Source organism: Cynoglossus semilaevis, chromosome 6, assembly GCF_000523025.1.
Source record: "Cynoglossus semilaevis isolate Cse_v1.0 chromosome 6, Cse_v1.0, whole genome shotgun sequence".
In the NCBI taxonomy this organism is placed as follows: Eukaryota; Metazoa; Chordata; class Actinopteri; order Pleuronectiformes; family Cynoglossidae; genus Cynoglossus; species Cynoglossus semilaevis.
The window spans coordinates 11,361,133-11,378,656 of record NC_024312.1 but is presented as its reverse complement, the minus strand read 5'-3'; the positions used below and the strand labels follow the sequence as shown (position 1 = coordinate 11,378,656).

Below are 17,524 nucleotides of genomic sequence, written 5' to 3'. Positions count from 1 at the left end.
ACTATGAATAATTCACTATTATCATTTTTTATTCTAATTAAGTTCACAGTGCATAATCATTTAACATGTAGATGTAATATTCTTGTTTTTTTGGGCCCCTATCAGTCAGAAGCTCTGTTGTCCTAACCCCCTGCAGCGCCACCCACAGTCAAGAAAGGAAATGTACCATTACAGACTAACAAAACCGCATACTTTCCCTTTTTTCACATTAGTACACACAATCATAAACACAGTTTTATTCACTGAAAGACAGCAAATACTGACCAAACAATGGCTAATATTGTATCAATTTAATGAATAATATAGAAACAAACGTATCTCCATCTTACAGAAAAGAAATGCCAGCAAAACTACAAAAACAAAATGAACATGTTTTCATAATTGAAAAAGCCAAAGAGAGAAGCATCAACATCTGTTTGATATTAACAGTCTTTTTCAGTGCCACCTGTGGCCAAATCTCCAATGACCATTAATCATCGGAGGGACTACTTTTAGCCGGAGACCTAGATTGACAACCGTGGTCGATGGCACAAAGTAGAACACCGGCCTGACGAAATAGCATGAATGGAGACGACCTCAGGGGAGAGACTTATTTCTTCTTCTTCTCGTCTTTCTTGGCACTATCTCCTGACTCCTTCTCTTTGTCTTTGTCCTTCTCATCCTTTTTCTCTTTGTCGTCCTTTTTCTCTTTCTTGCCGTCCTCTTTTTCTTGCCCCTCTTTTTTCTCCGCGTCTCGGTTTGAGATCTTGTTGTTGATCAGATTGTGCAGGGCAACCACAGAGCGAATGAGGGAGGCCAGGTAGACCACTAACATCTGGTCATTGGTCTTCAGGTAAAAGGCTTTTGTAAACTCCTGCAAAGGTAAAGATGTCAGCATTTTATATATTCTATTTTATAAAAATTGGATTAAGTTATCAAACAATTTTCTACAGTTTATTCCGTTTCATTGTTATGCATATAAAATAATTTAATTTGATAAATATATACATTCTTGACAAGGAGAAATTTGTGCAATAATCTGTATTAACTATGTTTTCTAGTATAACACAATTAGGGTGAATGTGCAAAAACAAGTTTAGTCGAATTTTTAAAAATTCTTTAAATCTGCATTAGTTTGCCCTCTAGAGGATAAAATGCGAATTCCTTCCTAGTTCAATATGTACTTAACACTTGGATTTACTGCCAGGTAAATATTAATTTATTAATTCATTATTTTCTGTACCACAAATGTCAAGTCCCACTAATATAGGTGTAAATATTTGAGAACCCGTTCTCATTTGCAGATATGACTAAAACACAAACAAAACAAGAACAGAAAAACTAGCTTTTATCACACAGCTTAAAATCCTGGAAAACTTACCAGCAAATTTACATCTGGCAAGAGGTTGAAGACGTCCTGCAGCTGGTAAATGATCTGGTGGTTGATTGGAAGTTTCCCTGCTGCTACTCGTTCGAGGTACGAGCGAATATCCAGCAGCTTTGAGTTGAGTCCTTTAAGGCCGTGAACCTGGTTTGTGATGCGCTGAGACAACGTACCAACTGTTGTATCTTTGATATCCCTGGAAAAAGTGCAGCGCAAGTTAAACTGATAATTATGTTCAAAAATCACTTAAAGCTGGAGAGGACATTCTTATTGAAAATAATAATAATAATAATAATGTTAAGTTAACTAAAGATTTCTCAGAGGAACAAATATTAAATAACACAAATGATCTTATAATCTATTCACAAAACCATTTTTTATTTTTGGACCTGTAGCACTTATTTATAAAACTAAAATAGTGGTTATCAATGCAGGGGTTCAAAGTCACCAAGTACCTTAGCAGGTGTTCCACACCCACTTCCTCAGCTTCTTCAGCTCCTATCTCGCTGGTGACATGTTCAAATGTCTTGGACGTTGGAGTGCCATCCTAAAAATGAAGAAAAATTATATAATTATATTATTGTTACATTTGAGCAATACTAGAAGATCTTATTATTGTTAATATGTTAAAATGACCAACTAAAAACAATTTGTATCATAGATTAAGATATAGTTGAGAAGTCATATCAATTACAAATGAATAATTAAAACAAAATGTTTAAAGCAGCACTTCTATCCGTCGTTGACTTACATCATGTATTTCCTCCACAGAAATGTAAGCCTCTGTGGGTAGACCGAGATCTTTAGGCTTCACATCTATAATTACTAAGACCTGGAAGGTTGAACAAAAAAATATAGAAATGTGTTACATAACATCAAAGTAAGTTAATGAACAGTAAAAAGTAAAAACAGTAAAAAAGTGTTATAAATGACAGTGGTTTTAGGTACTAAATAAAATGGTTTCCTGTTCACCAAACTGCCATATAAAAGCTTGTACAACAGGTCTGTAATCTGCATCTGTCAACTAAAAGATTAAACTCAGTAGGCCATACTACTACGTCGGTGGTAAAACTAATTGCTGTTTTAAAGTTAGCCTGCAGCAGCAGCATGAAATGTAGCATGCAGTAGCTTGAAACTACAGTAACAAAAAAAAAATTCATTGTTGGCCTGTTGCCTGGATGATGGTTTTCTTCAACTGTTGTTGCCCCTCCCATACCGCTGTCTGTACAGTTAACCTAAGTGTAACATAGTGTATTACAGAGTGCGAACCCAAAGCTTCATGCTAGCATATTGAGATATTAGCTTGAGCTGAGAGTGACTGTAAGCGTCCTCTCCCGTTGTCCGACACGGAACGCATTTGCAAAATGATCCGCTGCAAAACCAGAAAATTGTTTGTCAGCCAGCCTGTCATTGGTCAGGGCTGATCCTGCTCAAAATTTGACAGCAACTCCAATCACTGGTTGTTTGATCGGTACATCTCTTAATATTTGTATTTTCGAGAGAAATAGAAAGAAGTCATACTGAATTGGTACAGTACTGCTTGATGAGCTCATTGATGGCAATGTCATTCTTGTGTAGCTTGGGTCCTGTGTGGTACCATCCTACTATCCTTTCCCTGGCTGGAAAAGCACAACAGGGTAATTTACAAGCATTATATTTTAATAACGTTCACAACAGTGTAAAAAAAACAAAACCAAAATGCACTTTTTTTTAATATGATCAGTGACCTGCTCCACTTAATTAACATCAATACATATTAACTTTTTGCACATAATCTCATCATGTTGAGACAAAGGTTAAAATGTTGTTAAAAAAAACAGTGAATGATTTAGTTCCTGTCCATCAAAAAGAAAAAAGGACTAGAACAGTTTTTGTCAAAATTTAAACAATTCTCTTATCTTCATTTGTTGACTCAAATATAACCAATGGTTACAGGTAATAAAGTGCAAAATCTAAATAAGAGAAAAAGACTAGGTGCCATATATGTAGAATTATGTTTAACAGTTTCTTTATTTTTAAAAACGGCACTAGTTGTAATGTGTTTGGTCATGATGAGATTGTCTTTTGATGTGGTTCAAAAGCAGTCGTAGCATTTGTGCCTTTGCCTCCATACTCCATTATTGATGATGAAATTTCAGATAACTTGTGAAATATTTTTTGCCTTGTCCCGAAACCTGTGCATAATGTTCATTGGCAATTGCAATTGTTTCATCTTCCTCCAACACCACCGAAAACTCATATTGGTGAATTTTGAGATATTTGCTGTTATAATAAGGGATATTGCTTAATTATTGGAGTCATTGCAAATGTTGAATGAGTTAAGCGTAGGCAGTAACTCACCATTTACTTTTTTGAACATGCCATACATGTTCTCCAAGTAGTCATGGTCCAGGAACCACACTGAATCATCTCTGTCATCCTCATCAAATGGCACTGCAAAGGAAAAACAGTGGCTTTAACATCATTTTTCAGAGAAGTGTTTACAGATGGGAAAAATTGTATTGTCATTCCAAAACACATTGTCTCACACAAGCATATAGGGTTTTTGTCTGTTGTCACTCTGCAGCAAAAAGAGAACTGCATCTGACAAAAAAAGAACTGCATCTGACAAAATAAATATTTATCATTGAAGTCTCTGAAAGTAGACTTTTATAGTGACCTGAGTAATAAATGATTCACCCATTCTGTAAGCTTAAGTAAATTCCATACTATGGCAATAATTAGTGGTATCTTTGCATTACTAACGATAACCCAATTTATAACTTTCTATAACGAGCTATTAACATATACAGTATGTATTTAATATTGAATGTATATTTTCTTCAGATGCAGTTGGTCTTTTGGTCCCAAAAACGATACTCACCTGCGAAACTGTTCGAAACATCGAGAACTTTCTTATGCCACGATCCCAACAAAACACCGACCACTCGTTTTTGATTACCGACTTTTCCTATCCTGAAAAAAATGACAATGGAGACAAAACACAGCACCATGATTTGAGAGGTTATCACAAAGTAAAGAGTCATGGTGCTATGGGAAGCTAATGGTTAGCCCTATCAGTTACCGGCCTATGACAAATGAATGGATGACAGTTTTGTCAAAAGAATATATCAATACTTACAAATCATATTGTAACACAATTTCTTAGCTATGGCTGGTAGGGTAACGGACTTAATTGATTTCACTTGGCTACATTATCCACTTTCAAGGTGGCTCTGACTCAGCAGGGCTAACATTTAGCCTAGCTTAGCGCAGTTGGTCTTTGATTCTATTTAGCTGCAAACGCAGATCAAATATAATCACAATAATTTCAAACACTGACCTGTTAAAGTGGTCAACGACGCTGAGTAACACCAGGGGATGAACGACCACGTTTTCCACCGCTAACTCCGGCATTTCTGCAATAAAAATAAACGGGAGACAACACACTAGTGTGGCAACCGCGACTCTGCGTTCCGTCTGATGTCACTTCCGTCTTGCTTTTGTCCGGTCAACCGCTTCTAAAAACGTAGTTTCAAAAAAATAAAAATTAATTATTATATAGTTTTTATTTGTGTTTATGGACGAATGTGACAAAAACAATAGTGGATACCAATAATTGTTACTAGATAATAATTGTCAAAATATACAAGGCAAGGCAATTCATTGAAATGTAGCTAAGATGTTAATCAAATTTATGACATTGCCAAAATATGGTTTGCTCACTTGAAGTTACATTTTACCAGCGGAGGACAGGATCTTGGTAATAACGTACTTGCACATCAGTAAGGTCTCTCTATAACTGGTTTTCTGTTGGTAATTATTTTCCTTGTAAATGTGTATGTGTTTTATCGTTAGGTATCAGATTGCAGATAATACAACTATAGAAAAACCCACAGATTTTCTATATGCACCTTTATGCATCAACGTGAAAGAGGTAGAGTGGGGGCAAAGGCGCCCAGGATCACTCTACTTCCCTTTCACATGATATGTGATGCTTTGAACTGTTTGAAACAACCTATGTGTCCTGTTCCTTTTTTTTTAATATTCATTCATTTATTCTCATTTGCTTGATATTTTTAATGGAAGTAAACTATAAACCCTATTTGTGAAAAATTGTTACTTTTACACCAGCCTATAATGTTTGAACAGTACTGTCTATATTTCTGTTTGGCAGATTTTTTTGTAGTTCGCTATATCGCGATATTTTACGGTAAATAAAAAAAAAAATATTTCCAATATCTACGTGAAAAAAAACTCATGTATAGTACGTACGAGTCAATGAGATTTGGGTTTGGAAATCTACTTATCCACCAGCAGGGGGTAGTCACCTTCTTTGTAAAGATGGCCGATGGCTTCATATGGAAGGACACGATTTCTTTTTATTTAGATGGCAAAGTCTCACCTCATCTTATCAGACTGAAGAGACCCTTGTCCTCTTTTATACTGATGTGACAGTTTTTGGCGACAAGTCAAATTTCCTGTCCCTTCACTACTGTAAATAATTTAATGAAGTCTTCAAACATGTAAGTCACACATGAACATACAGTATAAAATTACTGGTCAGTAGGACAAACGTGAATAGGTTTGTATGAACTTAAAGTCTATTTAAGTCAGTGGTCCCCAACCCCTGGGCCGCTGACCAGCACCGGTCCGTAGGTCAATTAGTATCGGTCCGCACAGAAAGAATGCATAACTTACATTTCCGTTTTATTTATGATCTGATTCTGAACAATGTTTTATTTTGAAAAATTACCAGATTCTCTTCACCAAATCTGTCTATGACTCACACTTGATAGAAGCCAAGATGATTGCCTTGGTCACATGTCTTACCTATATCTGCTACCTTCTTGAAAGGTCTGCACCGGCTAGTAACACCGCTAGATTGAAACCCCCATGCAAAAAAAAAAAAAAGATGCATACAAAAACAATACTTTAATGTGAATCTCCAATAGAATGTACAGCAATATTTATGTTAATAAATAACTCACTAATTATACACCACAAATAATACATGACAGAGTGAAACAATTATGGACAACATTAGAGTTGTTTGTAGACCTAACGCTGACTGAGTAGGTCATGCACAAGGGTCAGGAGGAAGCTACCTGAGTTGACAGTTAACAATTCAGGCTGTGGCAGAGAAAGTACAGCAACTACTACAATGTCTTCTGAAAAAGGAAACAGCAGCTGTGTAGAGGACAGACGTGAATGGAAAGTGGGAGACAGAAAACTTAACAGGCGCTGTGGGGAGAGGTGACAGTTGACAGGTGAGAGCAGCTCCAAAATAAAACAGCATTAGCATGAATCTCATTGGTGGAGGAGCAGGTCTGTGAAGGTTCTCAGTTAATCAGGTCCTTTAATCCATAGAGGTTTTAAAGTAGGCAATTGGTCTAAAAACCAATTACCTCATCATCTAAAACCCTCCACTTCAGACTACAGAAAAATCCTTGTATTTCGCCTGTCAAAGAAGACGGATATTTCTGGTGTTGGTTTTTTGCTTTTTCGTAACAAAAAGCCATGTGATGAGGTTTTATCCACACAAAAAAAAAAGGATATTCCAACACTACAGGGAGTACAGTCCTTCTGTCATTGGAGAGGGGCCTCTAACAACAACATTGTTATTCTGACCAGCAGTAGTCAAACATATGGCTTCCCACAAGAAATGAATAAACATACAAACAATTGTGTTCATCACAAGAAAAAAAAATAGCAATATAAAAATTAAATAACCTCCATCATAAAGGCTTTATCTTTCAAGTTGCTATCAGACATGCAGTGAACTCCAGAGATTGTCTCCATATTGCCCTAAGGCAACCTGCATCAACACAAATGTCTATCAAAGTTTCCTATGCCACCCATTTAACCTCCATTGAACCTGCAAGTTTCCTGATTCCTACCTACATTTTCACCTTAAAGCTCAGAAAAAATGACTTTCAGACATCAACACATAACCCACTCCATAAAAATGAATCACTGCTGTCATGTGCCAAGGGCAATTCCTGTAGGTAATTTAAAGTTCAGTTCTACAAAATGGCCACACAGTACGGCACGGTACTCAGTAAACAGTACTACATTGCATCACAAAAAGAAGGTCAAGTATTCCCTTAAATGTCAAATTCAAGTACATTCTATCAAGTATAAGGCCTGAGGTGTTCCACGATGTCTTGACTCATTGTACCTTCTCTAAGCTTTGACTCAGTAAGTGAACACTGCATACCCGCTGTCCATAGAAGCTCGAAGTCTGTGCCACGTAATTAAATCAGATTGTATATAAATTGATGTGACACATATATAAATGGTTAGAGAAGTCCTCGAAGCTAACTAAGAGGGTATCACACTATAGAGCAGGCATGGTGGGGCCAGATGAGGCCCATTCAGCTTTTTAACCCGGCCCGCCAAACCTTTCCAAATTATATGATTTCATCATCTTCATACTTCTGCCTTTTCCCTGCAATAACGATAAAAGCATTTTAGCATTTTAGCCTTTATGCATGAATTTGTATGACATGTCATCTATCTTAGTTCACACAAACGCTCCATCTATCTGCTCCTGACCCAGCCACCCTGTTCAATTTTAGGACAATTGTGGCCCACAAGTCAAAACACCTGCCCATGCCTGCTATAGAGGCTCGATGGATTGTTGGTATCATGGCAAACCAGGCAGCTGATCAATTCCATATGTAACCGGTCAGATAGGACAAATGATTGGCTGGCAACTCCTAAAAGCACATGCACTTCTCTGGATCTTCTCCCTATGCCACCTTCGCCGTATCCTCCTGAGGGTCTGCTACAGAGGTCGCCTTCAGGGTGTGTCAACTGACTTGTCCTCTGCCCCAGTGAATGTTGGGCAGTGTCAAACACCTCCTGAAGTGCCCCAGCTGGTCCTGCAGCCTCTCCCACTCCTCTCTCACTTTCTGCCTCTGACTGACCAGGTCCTGGTAAAAAAAAAGAAAATTAGAGGTTACAGAAACCAAAACTGTCTGTTGGTCACGAGAAAGAGATGCCAGAGAGATGACAGATGTGACTGTACTGTTGATACTTACACCCATGGTCAGGGAAAGCTGCTCGGCAGTTCTGGTCAGATCATAGTTTTGTGCTTCCAGCTGTTTGCACTGACTGTGAAGTACCTGCCTCTCTATATTCCACTCTAAAAAGAAAGAAAATGTGATGATAAGAATAGATCAGTGACCATCCAGATGTGAGTTTTTTTTGTAATGACCTGAGCATCATATACACATAATCAAGCTACTGTATCAAACAGTATTGTCTCAAGGCAAAACCTTTATATATCTTAGCAGTGTTTTTGCCAGGCTTGTGGTTCCAAGGTGTAGCGGATAGCACGCCTGCCTGGAGAACAAAGTCCTGGGTTTGATTATTTATTATTTATTTAGCCACAAATTCAAAGTGGTGACAGGCCACAGCTGCTTTATGGACATAGTGGAAAACCAACACTGGCTGTGTTTAGTTAGACTGAGGAAAAAACCTTTGAGTTTGTACCATCTTGTGTGGCTTGTTTTGTTGGCTTGAAAGCTGGTCTTAAACTATAAACTAGTCTTTTTCAACCTTGGAGTCACCTGGAATTCAAATAGAGTTGCCTGATATGTGTAATTGATAAAAACAATGGTATAATGTTTTTCTTTTGAATTCAAATTAAATACAGCATATAAACAAAATCTAATGTGGTACATCTTGAATGACAGCTGCGATCAGAGTAAAAGCTTGCCTTAATGAACATGCAATCAGGGAAAATAGTTTGTCACTCTGGGCCAGAAATTTGTGATGTCGAAATGGGGTCACAAGCCAAGAGATGTAGGGAACTACTGCTATAGATACATTAGCTGGACTTTTGCAAATATGCCTTTTAGACTACTACTGACAAATACACTTATAGTATATCACTGACACAGTAAAGTAACTGATATAAATTAAAAAAAAATGTTGTTTGTGTTTCTTATAATCTAGTGTGGGGATCCTTGATATTTGAAAAAAAACATAGTTAATCATTTTAACTCTGCACGACTTACCATTTACATGCTCGTGATAGGCCTCGAAAATAGCCTCAATACCCTTCCACCTTCTCTGATCTTCTTCCTCCTGTGTCTCATCTTCCTCATCATCCTCTTCTTCTTCCATATCCTGTCCAGATTCCTCCATGTCTCCATTATTGTTTTTGCTCAATGCTGCAGAGTCACTGTTGGCTACGGACGAATGCAAGCCATAGCCATTGACATGTGTACGCTGAAGGTCCTGGTTATGATTGAATTTCTTCAGGTGAGAGATGTTTTTAAGCTCCTCCTCCAAGCCAGTGTCAGGAACACGATTAAAGATTCCTAAAAACAAGGAGTCATCTTTAACATGCTGTACACTGACAGTAATACTTTTTTCCACTAAATCTAAAAAAAAGCATTGCATGTGTTAAATAGTAATTAGGAATAATTTATGAAAATTTTAAAACACTAACATTAATTGTGATTAATCATGATAAATTATAACCACGATTATTCACAATTAACTATATACATTGCACGTTCTTGTCGTTACTGTAACGCACCATAGAAGGTAACACAACAAAAGAAACCCCGTGTTTTTTAAAGTTAATCTGGCAGTGTTGTTTATCTGTCTGTACAGTATGTTTATAGTCTCATTCCTGTGAGAATCCATTGCAAAAGTAAAAATGACGCTCTCTGCTCCCTGAATGTAAATAACTGCACCGGTCTCACAAATGTGTTGCAGTATAAATATCTTCTCTAACAGGAACTACAGACTAAATAATTGAGCAATTCTGTGTCACTAGACAGTTTACGTTTTCACCACAAGATGGCAGGCAGATATCAACGACCGTAATGGGAACTTTTTGTGGAACAGAGAGATGCTTTTGAGTGTCTTACCATTCTTGGTCTGTTTCTTTTGTGTGGACTTCAACACAGCCTGGTGAAAGTGCTGAGCAAAGACTTCAGGTGTGCACCTCTCCCAGGGCTGATTACTTCCAGTCTGCAACAGTTTGAGCTCCTCATTCTTAGTCCTGTTTTGGTGCTTCCTATTTGGCAGCACCTCCATAATTTCAGCCTTATTATTGGAGACTAGTGGTGGTGGAACTCTGGTCACCTGTTCAGTTTTTTTCATGTATGGAGGAGAAGGGCTGGGAGACTCTGGGTACATATGTCTGTTTGTTCGACAAGAGGAGGAGCCTCCTAAAAACAAGACACAGATCATTAGGGAAGACTGTTCATCTCCAGATTAAAACATTCATGTGCGAGTGGTTTCCTCACCAGTTGAGGGAACGGGAGAAATGGTACATGAAGATGAAGGGTTGTATCTGAGAGTGTCCAAAGTCACTGTCTTTTTTTTAATGGCCCTCAGAAGTTCTTCGACCTTTTGTTTGTCTGAAGACATAACGACAGAATGCAGTCATCAGAACAATAACAAATATTGACTAAGTGTAGATCAGTCAAACCAAGTACAGAATTAAAGCTTGTCAATCTCAAATATTTTCAGTTTCACCTAAAATATCGAGGATTAACACAGATGTCGTCTCACACTTTTTCCTTAAACAGTGTTTATCTCAGTTGCAGTGGTAGTGTAGCGGTTTTCACGCCTGCCTTACACATTTGTCTCACAAATGAAAGAAGGGTTCGAGCCTCAGAGAAACCATATACTTAATCACGCCTGCTGCAAGGTTGCAAAGACAAACTGTGAATTTTCCCAAATTAGATCTTAATTTTATACAGCATATTATGCCATTGAAATAATATAATTGGTTGCAGTTAGCAAATCCCTATGTTAAAATAATTATTATTCCAATGAAGGACGAACAAAAGACTTCTTAATGCGTCCACCCAATCTGAACATTTATGTTGCTAGGCCTGAGACATAGGAAATCCCTGCAACAACCCGCTCTCCACATTTCCCCTGAATTAACTTGTTTGATATTTTTCGCCACATCCTTCTAAATCGGATAATTTAGTGCATTTCCACATACAATCACAAAAAACCCACCTAAGAATATATGATTAATAAACAGGTCGTTACCTCTGCGCTGCTGTGGGCTCACATGGGAAAGGTTAAACTGAAGCAGGAAGTCCTTTTTCTCCTCCAGTTTTGGGGTGCTGTCCATCTGCTCAGCTGAATATGGGGTACTTAAGGTAGGGCTTCGTGTTGACGGTAGAGCGGTCTTGCTCTGACTGCGCACCGCTGGAGGGGAGGGGCTTCGCTCTCTTATCATCCTCCTTCTCTTCCTTCTCTTCTGTGCTAACAGTTCATTGCAGTGGTCCAGTGTGGTCAGACCACACGCTCGCAAAAAGTCCACTTTCTAAGGAGAGATCAATGGACATGGTCATTACCACTCTGAGGACAACATACACTAAATCCTAATAATAAAAGCACGTGTGGACCGTATTCATGTACCTCAGACGATGCGTCCAGTTTGAGTGGGGGCTGTTCTGTCACTCTCTTCAAGTGAGCTTTCACTTCTTCCTCATCACTTTCATCGTATGACTCGTTTAAGTCATAGAAATAACCTGAAAGAGGCAGACAGAGACAGGGATTCCCTTATCGTGGGCTGACTTTTAACACAACTTATCGTTTTCTGTTCTCATCCTCTAAATTCTTTCTCACCTCCCTCTCTGGCTTCCCTCTTCCTCCTCTCCTCCAAGTCCAGTTTGCTGAGCAGCCGACGGTACTGCTGGGAAACCTCATCATACACCATCATGCTACTCGAAGCACGACTCCGCTGCTTCGTCACAGAAGGTGACGAGGCTTCCTGGCGCTGTCCTCCTCTTAAGTCATTTTTAGCAGACAGCGATCTGCGATGGAGGTTATTCAAGTGATGTTGGTGGTTGAGGCTCTTGACGGCACCATCCTCCTCAGATCTAGTCCAGGATTCCAGTGGTCCTGATCCCCTCAATGAAGGGAGTCCATCTCCTCTCTTTCTGCCCCTGTTGTCCAGCTTCTCCCAGCAGCTGAAGGAGGGATTCTCAGCTCTTGTCAGTCCTGGAGGGGGCCTGGATGGTGGGTTAGGAGGGTGAAGTTTCCTGCATGAGTTTGTAGGCGTATCAACGAGCGAAGCTGGGTTCCACAGAGTAGTAGAGGGAGGAAGATGGTAATGACCTCTGGGGGAGATAAGAGGAGGTGGTGCACCGAGGGTGGAGGGTACATCTTTGTTTCCTTGGCTGTGATGAACTGGGGTGGCTCTGTTTAGAAAGAATACAGAGAGACTTTACAACAATCTCAAACCAAAATCCCTTCTAATGATTCACTGCAATGTTAAAGACTGATCCAACTGGTCATATGGTCCATGAAGATGTATTTTATAAAAATGAACAGATATAAAAGCACATTTAAAAGGAAAATAATAGAGACATTTGATAGTAAGGTGCAGCGGTTTGTATTGTATTGCAAACTCATCTACCTTGCCCTGGTTTACAGTCCATACATCAATTGATGAAATAGAAAAATAGGATCTAAAATAAGTACATCAGCAGAGAAGTAGTCAGTTAAATAATGGACATTCTCACCTGTGGACGTCTCTCTTTGCATCCATCCCATTCCCCGCTGGTTTGAAGCTCACCGCCAGTTGACCCTCCCTCTCCTGCCCTCGCCCTTGTTGCTGTGGTAACCAGGTCTCTTCACTTTTCACTCTTTGAGACGCCATGGAGGCAGCCACATGGATCACTCCATCAGGGACAGCAGCAGCAGAGGCACTGTGCTTCTCCAGGAGTGAAGGCACAAGACTGGGCACGACGTGTGCCACCGAAGTCCTGGAGGAGTGATGGCCTGCCTGCAGCGGCTGATGCTTAGGGGCCGGGAACGGTGGGCGGTCTGAATTCTTAGGTTTATCTGTTGATAATGATAAAAACAATAAAATGGTTGCTGTCATGTAAGAATAAACATATTTATAGACAATAGCTTAGAATATAAATGGGAATGTGTTAGCAGGTGTAAATTCCTGAAATATTCAGTTTATTTATGTACGAAAAAAGGAAATACATTTGTGGAAGTGTGCCATGTTCTTTTGTTCTAAAGCACATATACCCATCTCCAAGCCCCCTTGCGGCCCCCACTTTAAGAACCCCTGGTATAAAGTCCATACTAATGTTTACTGGTTTGATTAAATGCAGTTGTTCTGCATGTGTATAATATATTCGTGCCGATTTTTTATTTGTTTTATTTTTACAGTCTATTTCCTTACGGATCGCTGGTAGCTTTGTTTACCTAGATGAGATCGTACACAGTATACTATTGGCTAATACAATGCGTACTTAGTGTGCTATTGGCTAATTGAGCATGCTCTTCTGTTCCTCACTCTGATTGGCTCATGCATCGTAACATCTCTCAGCATCTCCCCTTGTCTGTTGGCCACTATCTCGTCCACTTTGCTCTGCGTCGCCATTCTACAAATCTACTGTGTATATAACTGTGTGGGGAAGGGTAACGCCGTCTAGGGTTCGTAAAGAGTATATATATATTTTCCTGTTTCACTGTGGGTCTTGGAATGCAACTACCGCGATAGGACACGGATCACAGTACAACTGGAATTGTGATTACATGAAGAATAGGATTAAGGATTATTAGAGCTGTGAAGCATGGTTTTGTACAGCGTTACAAATGAGCAGAAGTCAGTACAGCTGCACAAACCTATGTGCCTGCACCTATTGGTGTGTAAGTACCCAGTCTGTTCGCAGTCAGTCTGTCCCCTGGCTTTGTCCTGTCCTCTGGTGGTGCTCTTCGAGTCTGCAGCTCGGCCAGGTAGTGGCTCTCCACCGCTCTGACCATCTGCTGCTGTCTCTCCCTCTGCCGCTCCTTCTGTCTGTCCAGTTCCCTGTCCTGTTCTCTCTCCCTCTCCCAGGCCCTCTCTCTCTCTTGTTCTAGACCAGCCTCACGCTTTCTTTTTAACTCTCGTTCACGCTCCTGCTCTCTCTCCCGCTGGCAGAGCTCATTCTGCATCTGTAGCCTAGGGGAAAAAGTAGACAAGCATGTGTACACAACACTCAAATAAGAGGAGAATGAGAGAGACGCATCACCTAAAAAGAAGTGCATAGTAACTGCACACTGGTCATGCACACACACAAACATTACTGCTTTAGCACACACATATACACACAGTAATGAGCAATAATCAATTACATATACACTAACTCACAGGATATACCAATGCTGTTACAGAAGTAGAATATAAATACAGAAAGAAAGGAAGAATAAAGGAAAGAAAGGAAGGAAAATAATTCATTCATTCATCTCACCTCTCAGCCAGTGCTGTGTGCTTCAGTTCCCCTATGTAGTGGCTTCCAGGGAGATGCAGGTGAAGAGCAGAGGGGTGAAGAGGAGGGAAGGCGCCCCCTGCAGGTCCAGAGTAGAACTGTGACCGTAGCGCAGAAAGACATAGGGACTCCTCAATCCTATAGGGCAGACACAGAGGCAGACCCATCAGATAGTGACCAGTACTACTACTGCCACTACTACTATCACTACTTCTACTACTACTACTTATACTACTACTACTACTAGGACAAATTGTTCTGCTGTGCTGGGCCCAGGGTAGACAGCAGTCCATAACAGAGCTTGTTAAATTAAGGCAGTGTTTCTTAATTATTTTCTTTCACGCCCCCCTTGGGGACAGAAATGTTTTCACGCCCCACCAACCCACACCCCGCAAATTAAAATACTATTAAGAACCTAATAACATGCATATTTCATCTATTTTTTATCTTTTATCTGAGTTGCTGCCACCTAGTGACTGAAGACTTGTTATCATTCATGCATTACAGCAGTGGTACACTTATGTCCACGTGTACCATATTCCTTAGGTAGCCCCTCACACCTCCTCGGCACCTCACGCGCCCCTTCAGGGGGGCCCGCCCCACTATTTGAGAAGTACTGAATTAAAGAAATGATCTGGGCGTGAGGGGGCCCATCTAAGATTATGTCCTGAACCACGGCATCTTTACACCTGATTACCAACTATCCTATGTATTGAAGGTAAAAGGTAAAATCAGTTTTTTTTATAAAATACATCAAAGTTGTTTAATTGACATACAAATAAAATTACACAGCAAGTTACACAGCAGAAGATCTGATGGTGTCGTAGCTACCTTGGTAAGGACATAGGGTGGTGCAGGTAGGCTGGATGGTAGTAAGCTGAAGCAGCAGCGGCATAAGCAGTGGCAGCAGCAGGGTCAAGACTCAGTGGTAAAGAGGTCAATCGAAGGTCATCTGATGTGGCGAACGGCCGCAGCGTTCTCAGGTATTCCTCTGGGACAGCCCCCGAGGAAACCATGGGGTGCATCTGCCCTGGCAAACTGCTGAAACGGGCAAAGTGTTACATGTCACATTGGCTCTAATTATATGCACACGAGCTAAAAATATCTAATGCGACGTCAGAAGAGTTCTGCATCGGGAGGATTCAGGGTTTATTTATTCAGTTATTTTGATAGTTTATCCTGTTGGGGTCAGAGAGAGAGAGAGGAGACAAGCGTAGCTGGCATTGCACGAGATGCAGAGGACACCTCGGACAGGTTGCCAGCTTGTCACAAAGGACACATACAGAGACAAACGATCATTCTTTCTCTTACATCCAAACCAATGGCTAATTAAAGGCCACTACAAGATACAGTGTATCTACAGCACATACAGTATAACAGTTTAAAACTGTAAGACCTAATCTGGTTGTAGTTTTGTTTTTGTGATGCCTGTATAAATGATAATTTGCTAAAATATAACCTTTCAATCTGAGAATCGTAAAGAAACATTTCCTTTCTTCCGTGAACTTAGAGATAGAGAGGTGTAGATGTCTGTAAACTAGATTTGTTGGCTAAGTATTATTGGAGATATCTCTTACGCTCCATCTCTATCTCTGTGTCGGTGCAATTCAACTTTGGGAGCACTTACCTGAGGCTCTGTGTTCTCGGGTCTTGCATGATGGAACTAGAGGCGAGGTGAAATGTTTGAGTCAGCGGTTGAGGTGAATAAGTAACTAGATTCCTTGTTTCCTGTTGTGGATGGGAGTACTCCACACCGACTCGCTTCCGGTGGAGTGCCTGCACACTGGGTTCAACCTGGCATGGAGACAGTGATACATTCATGTGTTCAGTATGTCCTTGTCCTATTGCCGGAGAACTAGTACTGTTGTATTATTGGTTTTAAAGAATCCAGAAGACACACACATGACCAAAAAATGCAACTATGAAGCAACAAGTTAAATAATTGTTTTCGCAAAGGCAATTTACAAAGTTGACCCGGTCCATTCATTTTGCTGTAGATTTTAATTATATGTTAAGATGAATGATATTAATATAGGCAGTTAAGGAAAACTAAACCTTATGTAAGCTTTAAGGTGGCACCTCTTTAAGGTGGCAGGGGAGCTGAAATTGTCCAATTTATGTCAGTAATCTCTATAATCATTATACTTCTGCCTTTTCCCTGCAATGTCCGCATTACCCCAATAGATGGGCTAACCAGGGGCTAAAAGCATTTTTGCATTTTAACCATTATGTCACATGTAATTTGTCTTAATTAATACAAACGCTCCATTTATCTACTACCGACGTAGTAGCAATTTTCTGACCCATTGTGGCCTACAAGTCAAAAAATTTGCCCACGTCTGGCGTGATGCCTAAAAAGCCTAAATACAGCCAGATTTTAGTAAATGTGAGGGTAGACAAAACCTGCTGCCTTCTGTGCACACAAAAATATTTTTCCTGCCGTCCTTAGTCTATAATCATAATCACATACAGTCATATTATTTATGTATATCACTGATTTTGCTGTCTGCACTCAAAATTACACAAACTCGGAACTCACACAAACTGAAGCCCCTTTTCTTGTCATTCTTACTTAAACATCATTTATTTCATTAACATCCTATTCTGTACTTTCCTACTTCCTCCACTCTCCTGTTTTTCTCTCTTGAATGGGAGCAGCAGGCAGACAGAGCTACAGAGTTCTCTTTGTGATGGGGAGAAAGGCAGCTCTGATCCAGGGGAAGTGAGTACTGTGAGGCCAGACCTCTGGATTGTGCGAGGGGCCCAGATCCTCGCCTCGACTTAAAGTCACACACCCTAAAGAAGACACATCCACAAACACACACACACACACACTCACATAGCCGTAGCTCCCTTTCACATTCTAGGCCTTTTGTGGCAATGGGTCAAGTACCCACACATGCGCTCACACACACTCAGCAGG

At 40.0% G+C, this 17,524-nt stretch overlaps 2 protein-coding genes across 3 annotated transcripts in view; both read right to left on the bottom strand.

Annotated features, from left to right (window-relative positions):
* Positions 1-275: 275 nt before the first annotated feature.
* On the bottom strand, positions 276-4,846 carry psmd7 (proteasome 26S subunit, non-ATPase 7). The gene is made up of 8 exons (XM_008311963.3): positions 4,686-4,846; positions 4,227-4,318; positions 3,704-3,796; positions 2,885-2,982; positions 2,115-2,195; positions 1,819-1,910; positions 1,361-1,559; positions 276-853 (listed from the first exon to the last, which is right to left on the bottom strand). The coding sequence occupies exons 1-8, from the start codon at positions 4,757-4,759 to the stop codon at positions 590-592; spliced, it is 993 nt and encodes a 330-aa protein (XP_008310185.1). The 5' UTR covers positions 4,760-4,846; the 3' UTR covers positions 276-589.
* An 821-nt stretch (positions 4,847-5,667) lies between these two features.
* Positions 5,668-17,524, bottom strand: part of LOC103380142 (genetic suppressor element 1-like) — a 21,780-nt gene continuing 9,923 nt past the window's right edge. The window contains exons 4-16 of one of the 2 annotated variants that reach the window (XM_008311964.3): positions 16,229-16,395; positions 15,433-15,642; positions 14,584-14,739; positions 14,011-14,294; positions 12,859-13,180; positions 11,960-12,534; positions 11,750-11,862; positions 11,375-11,654; positions 10,615-10,728; positions 10,234-10,536; positions 9,370-9,675; positions 8,389-8,492; positions 5,668-8,280 (exon numbers count right to left, since the gene is read on the bottom strand). In XM_008311964.3, the coding sequence (XP_008310186.1) occupies positions 8,158-8,280; positions 8,389-8,492; positions 9,370-9,675; positions 10,234-10,536; positions 10,615-10,728; positions 11,375-11,654; positions 11,750-11,862; positions 11,960-12,534; positions 12,859-13,180; positions 14,011-14,294; positions 14,584-14,739; positions 15,433-15,642; positions 16,229-16,395 (3,057 nt within the window). In that variant the 3' untranslated portion in view covers positions 5,668-8,157. The remainder of the gene's footprint in view (positions 8,281-8,388; positions 8,493-9,369; positions 9,676-10,233; positions 10,537-10,614; positions 10,729-11,374; positions 11,655-11,749; positions 11,863-11,959; positions 12,535-12,858; positions 13,181-14,010; positions 14,295-14,583; positions 14,740-15,432; positions 15,643-16,228; positions 16,396-17,524) is intronic. The other variant, XM_008311965.3, reaches the window with a different exon arrangement.

What these genes read in the sequence shown, in the direction of transcription:
- psmd7 (XM_008311963.3), bottom strand. Translation starts at nt 4,759, where the DNA reads ATGCCGGAGTTAGCGGTGGAAAACGTGGTCGTTCATCCCCTGGTGTTA. An exon ending in CATGTTCAAAAAAGTAAATG is followed by an intron (nt 2,983 to 3,703) that starts GTGAGTTACTGC and finishes GTGCTTTTCCAG; the next exon opens with CCAGGGAAAGGATAGTAGGA. An exon ending in CTGTGGAGGAAATACATGAT is followed by an intron (nt 1,911 to 2,114) that starts GTAAGTCAACGA and finishes CTTCATTTTTAG; the next exon opens with GATGGCACTCCAACGTCCAA.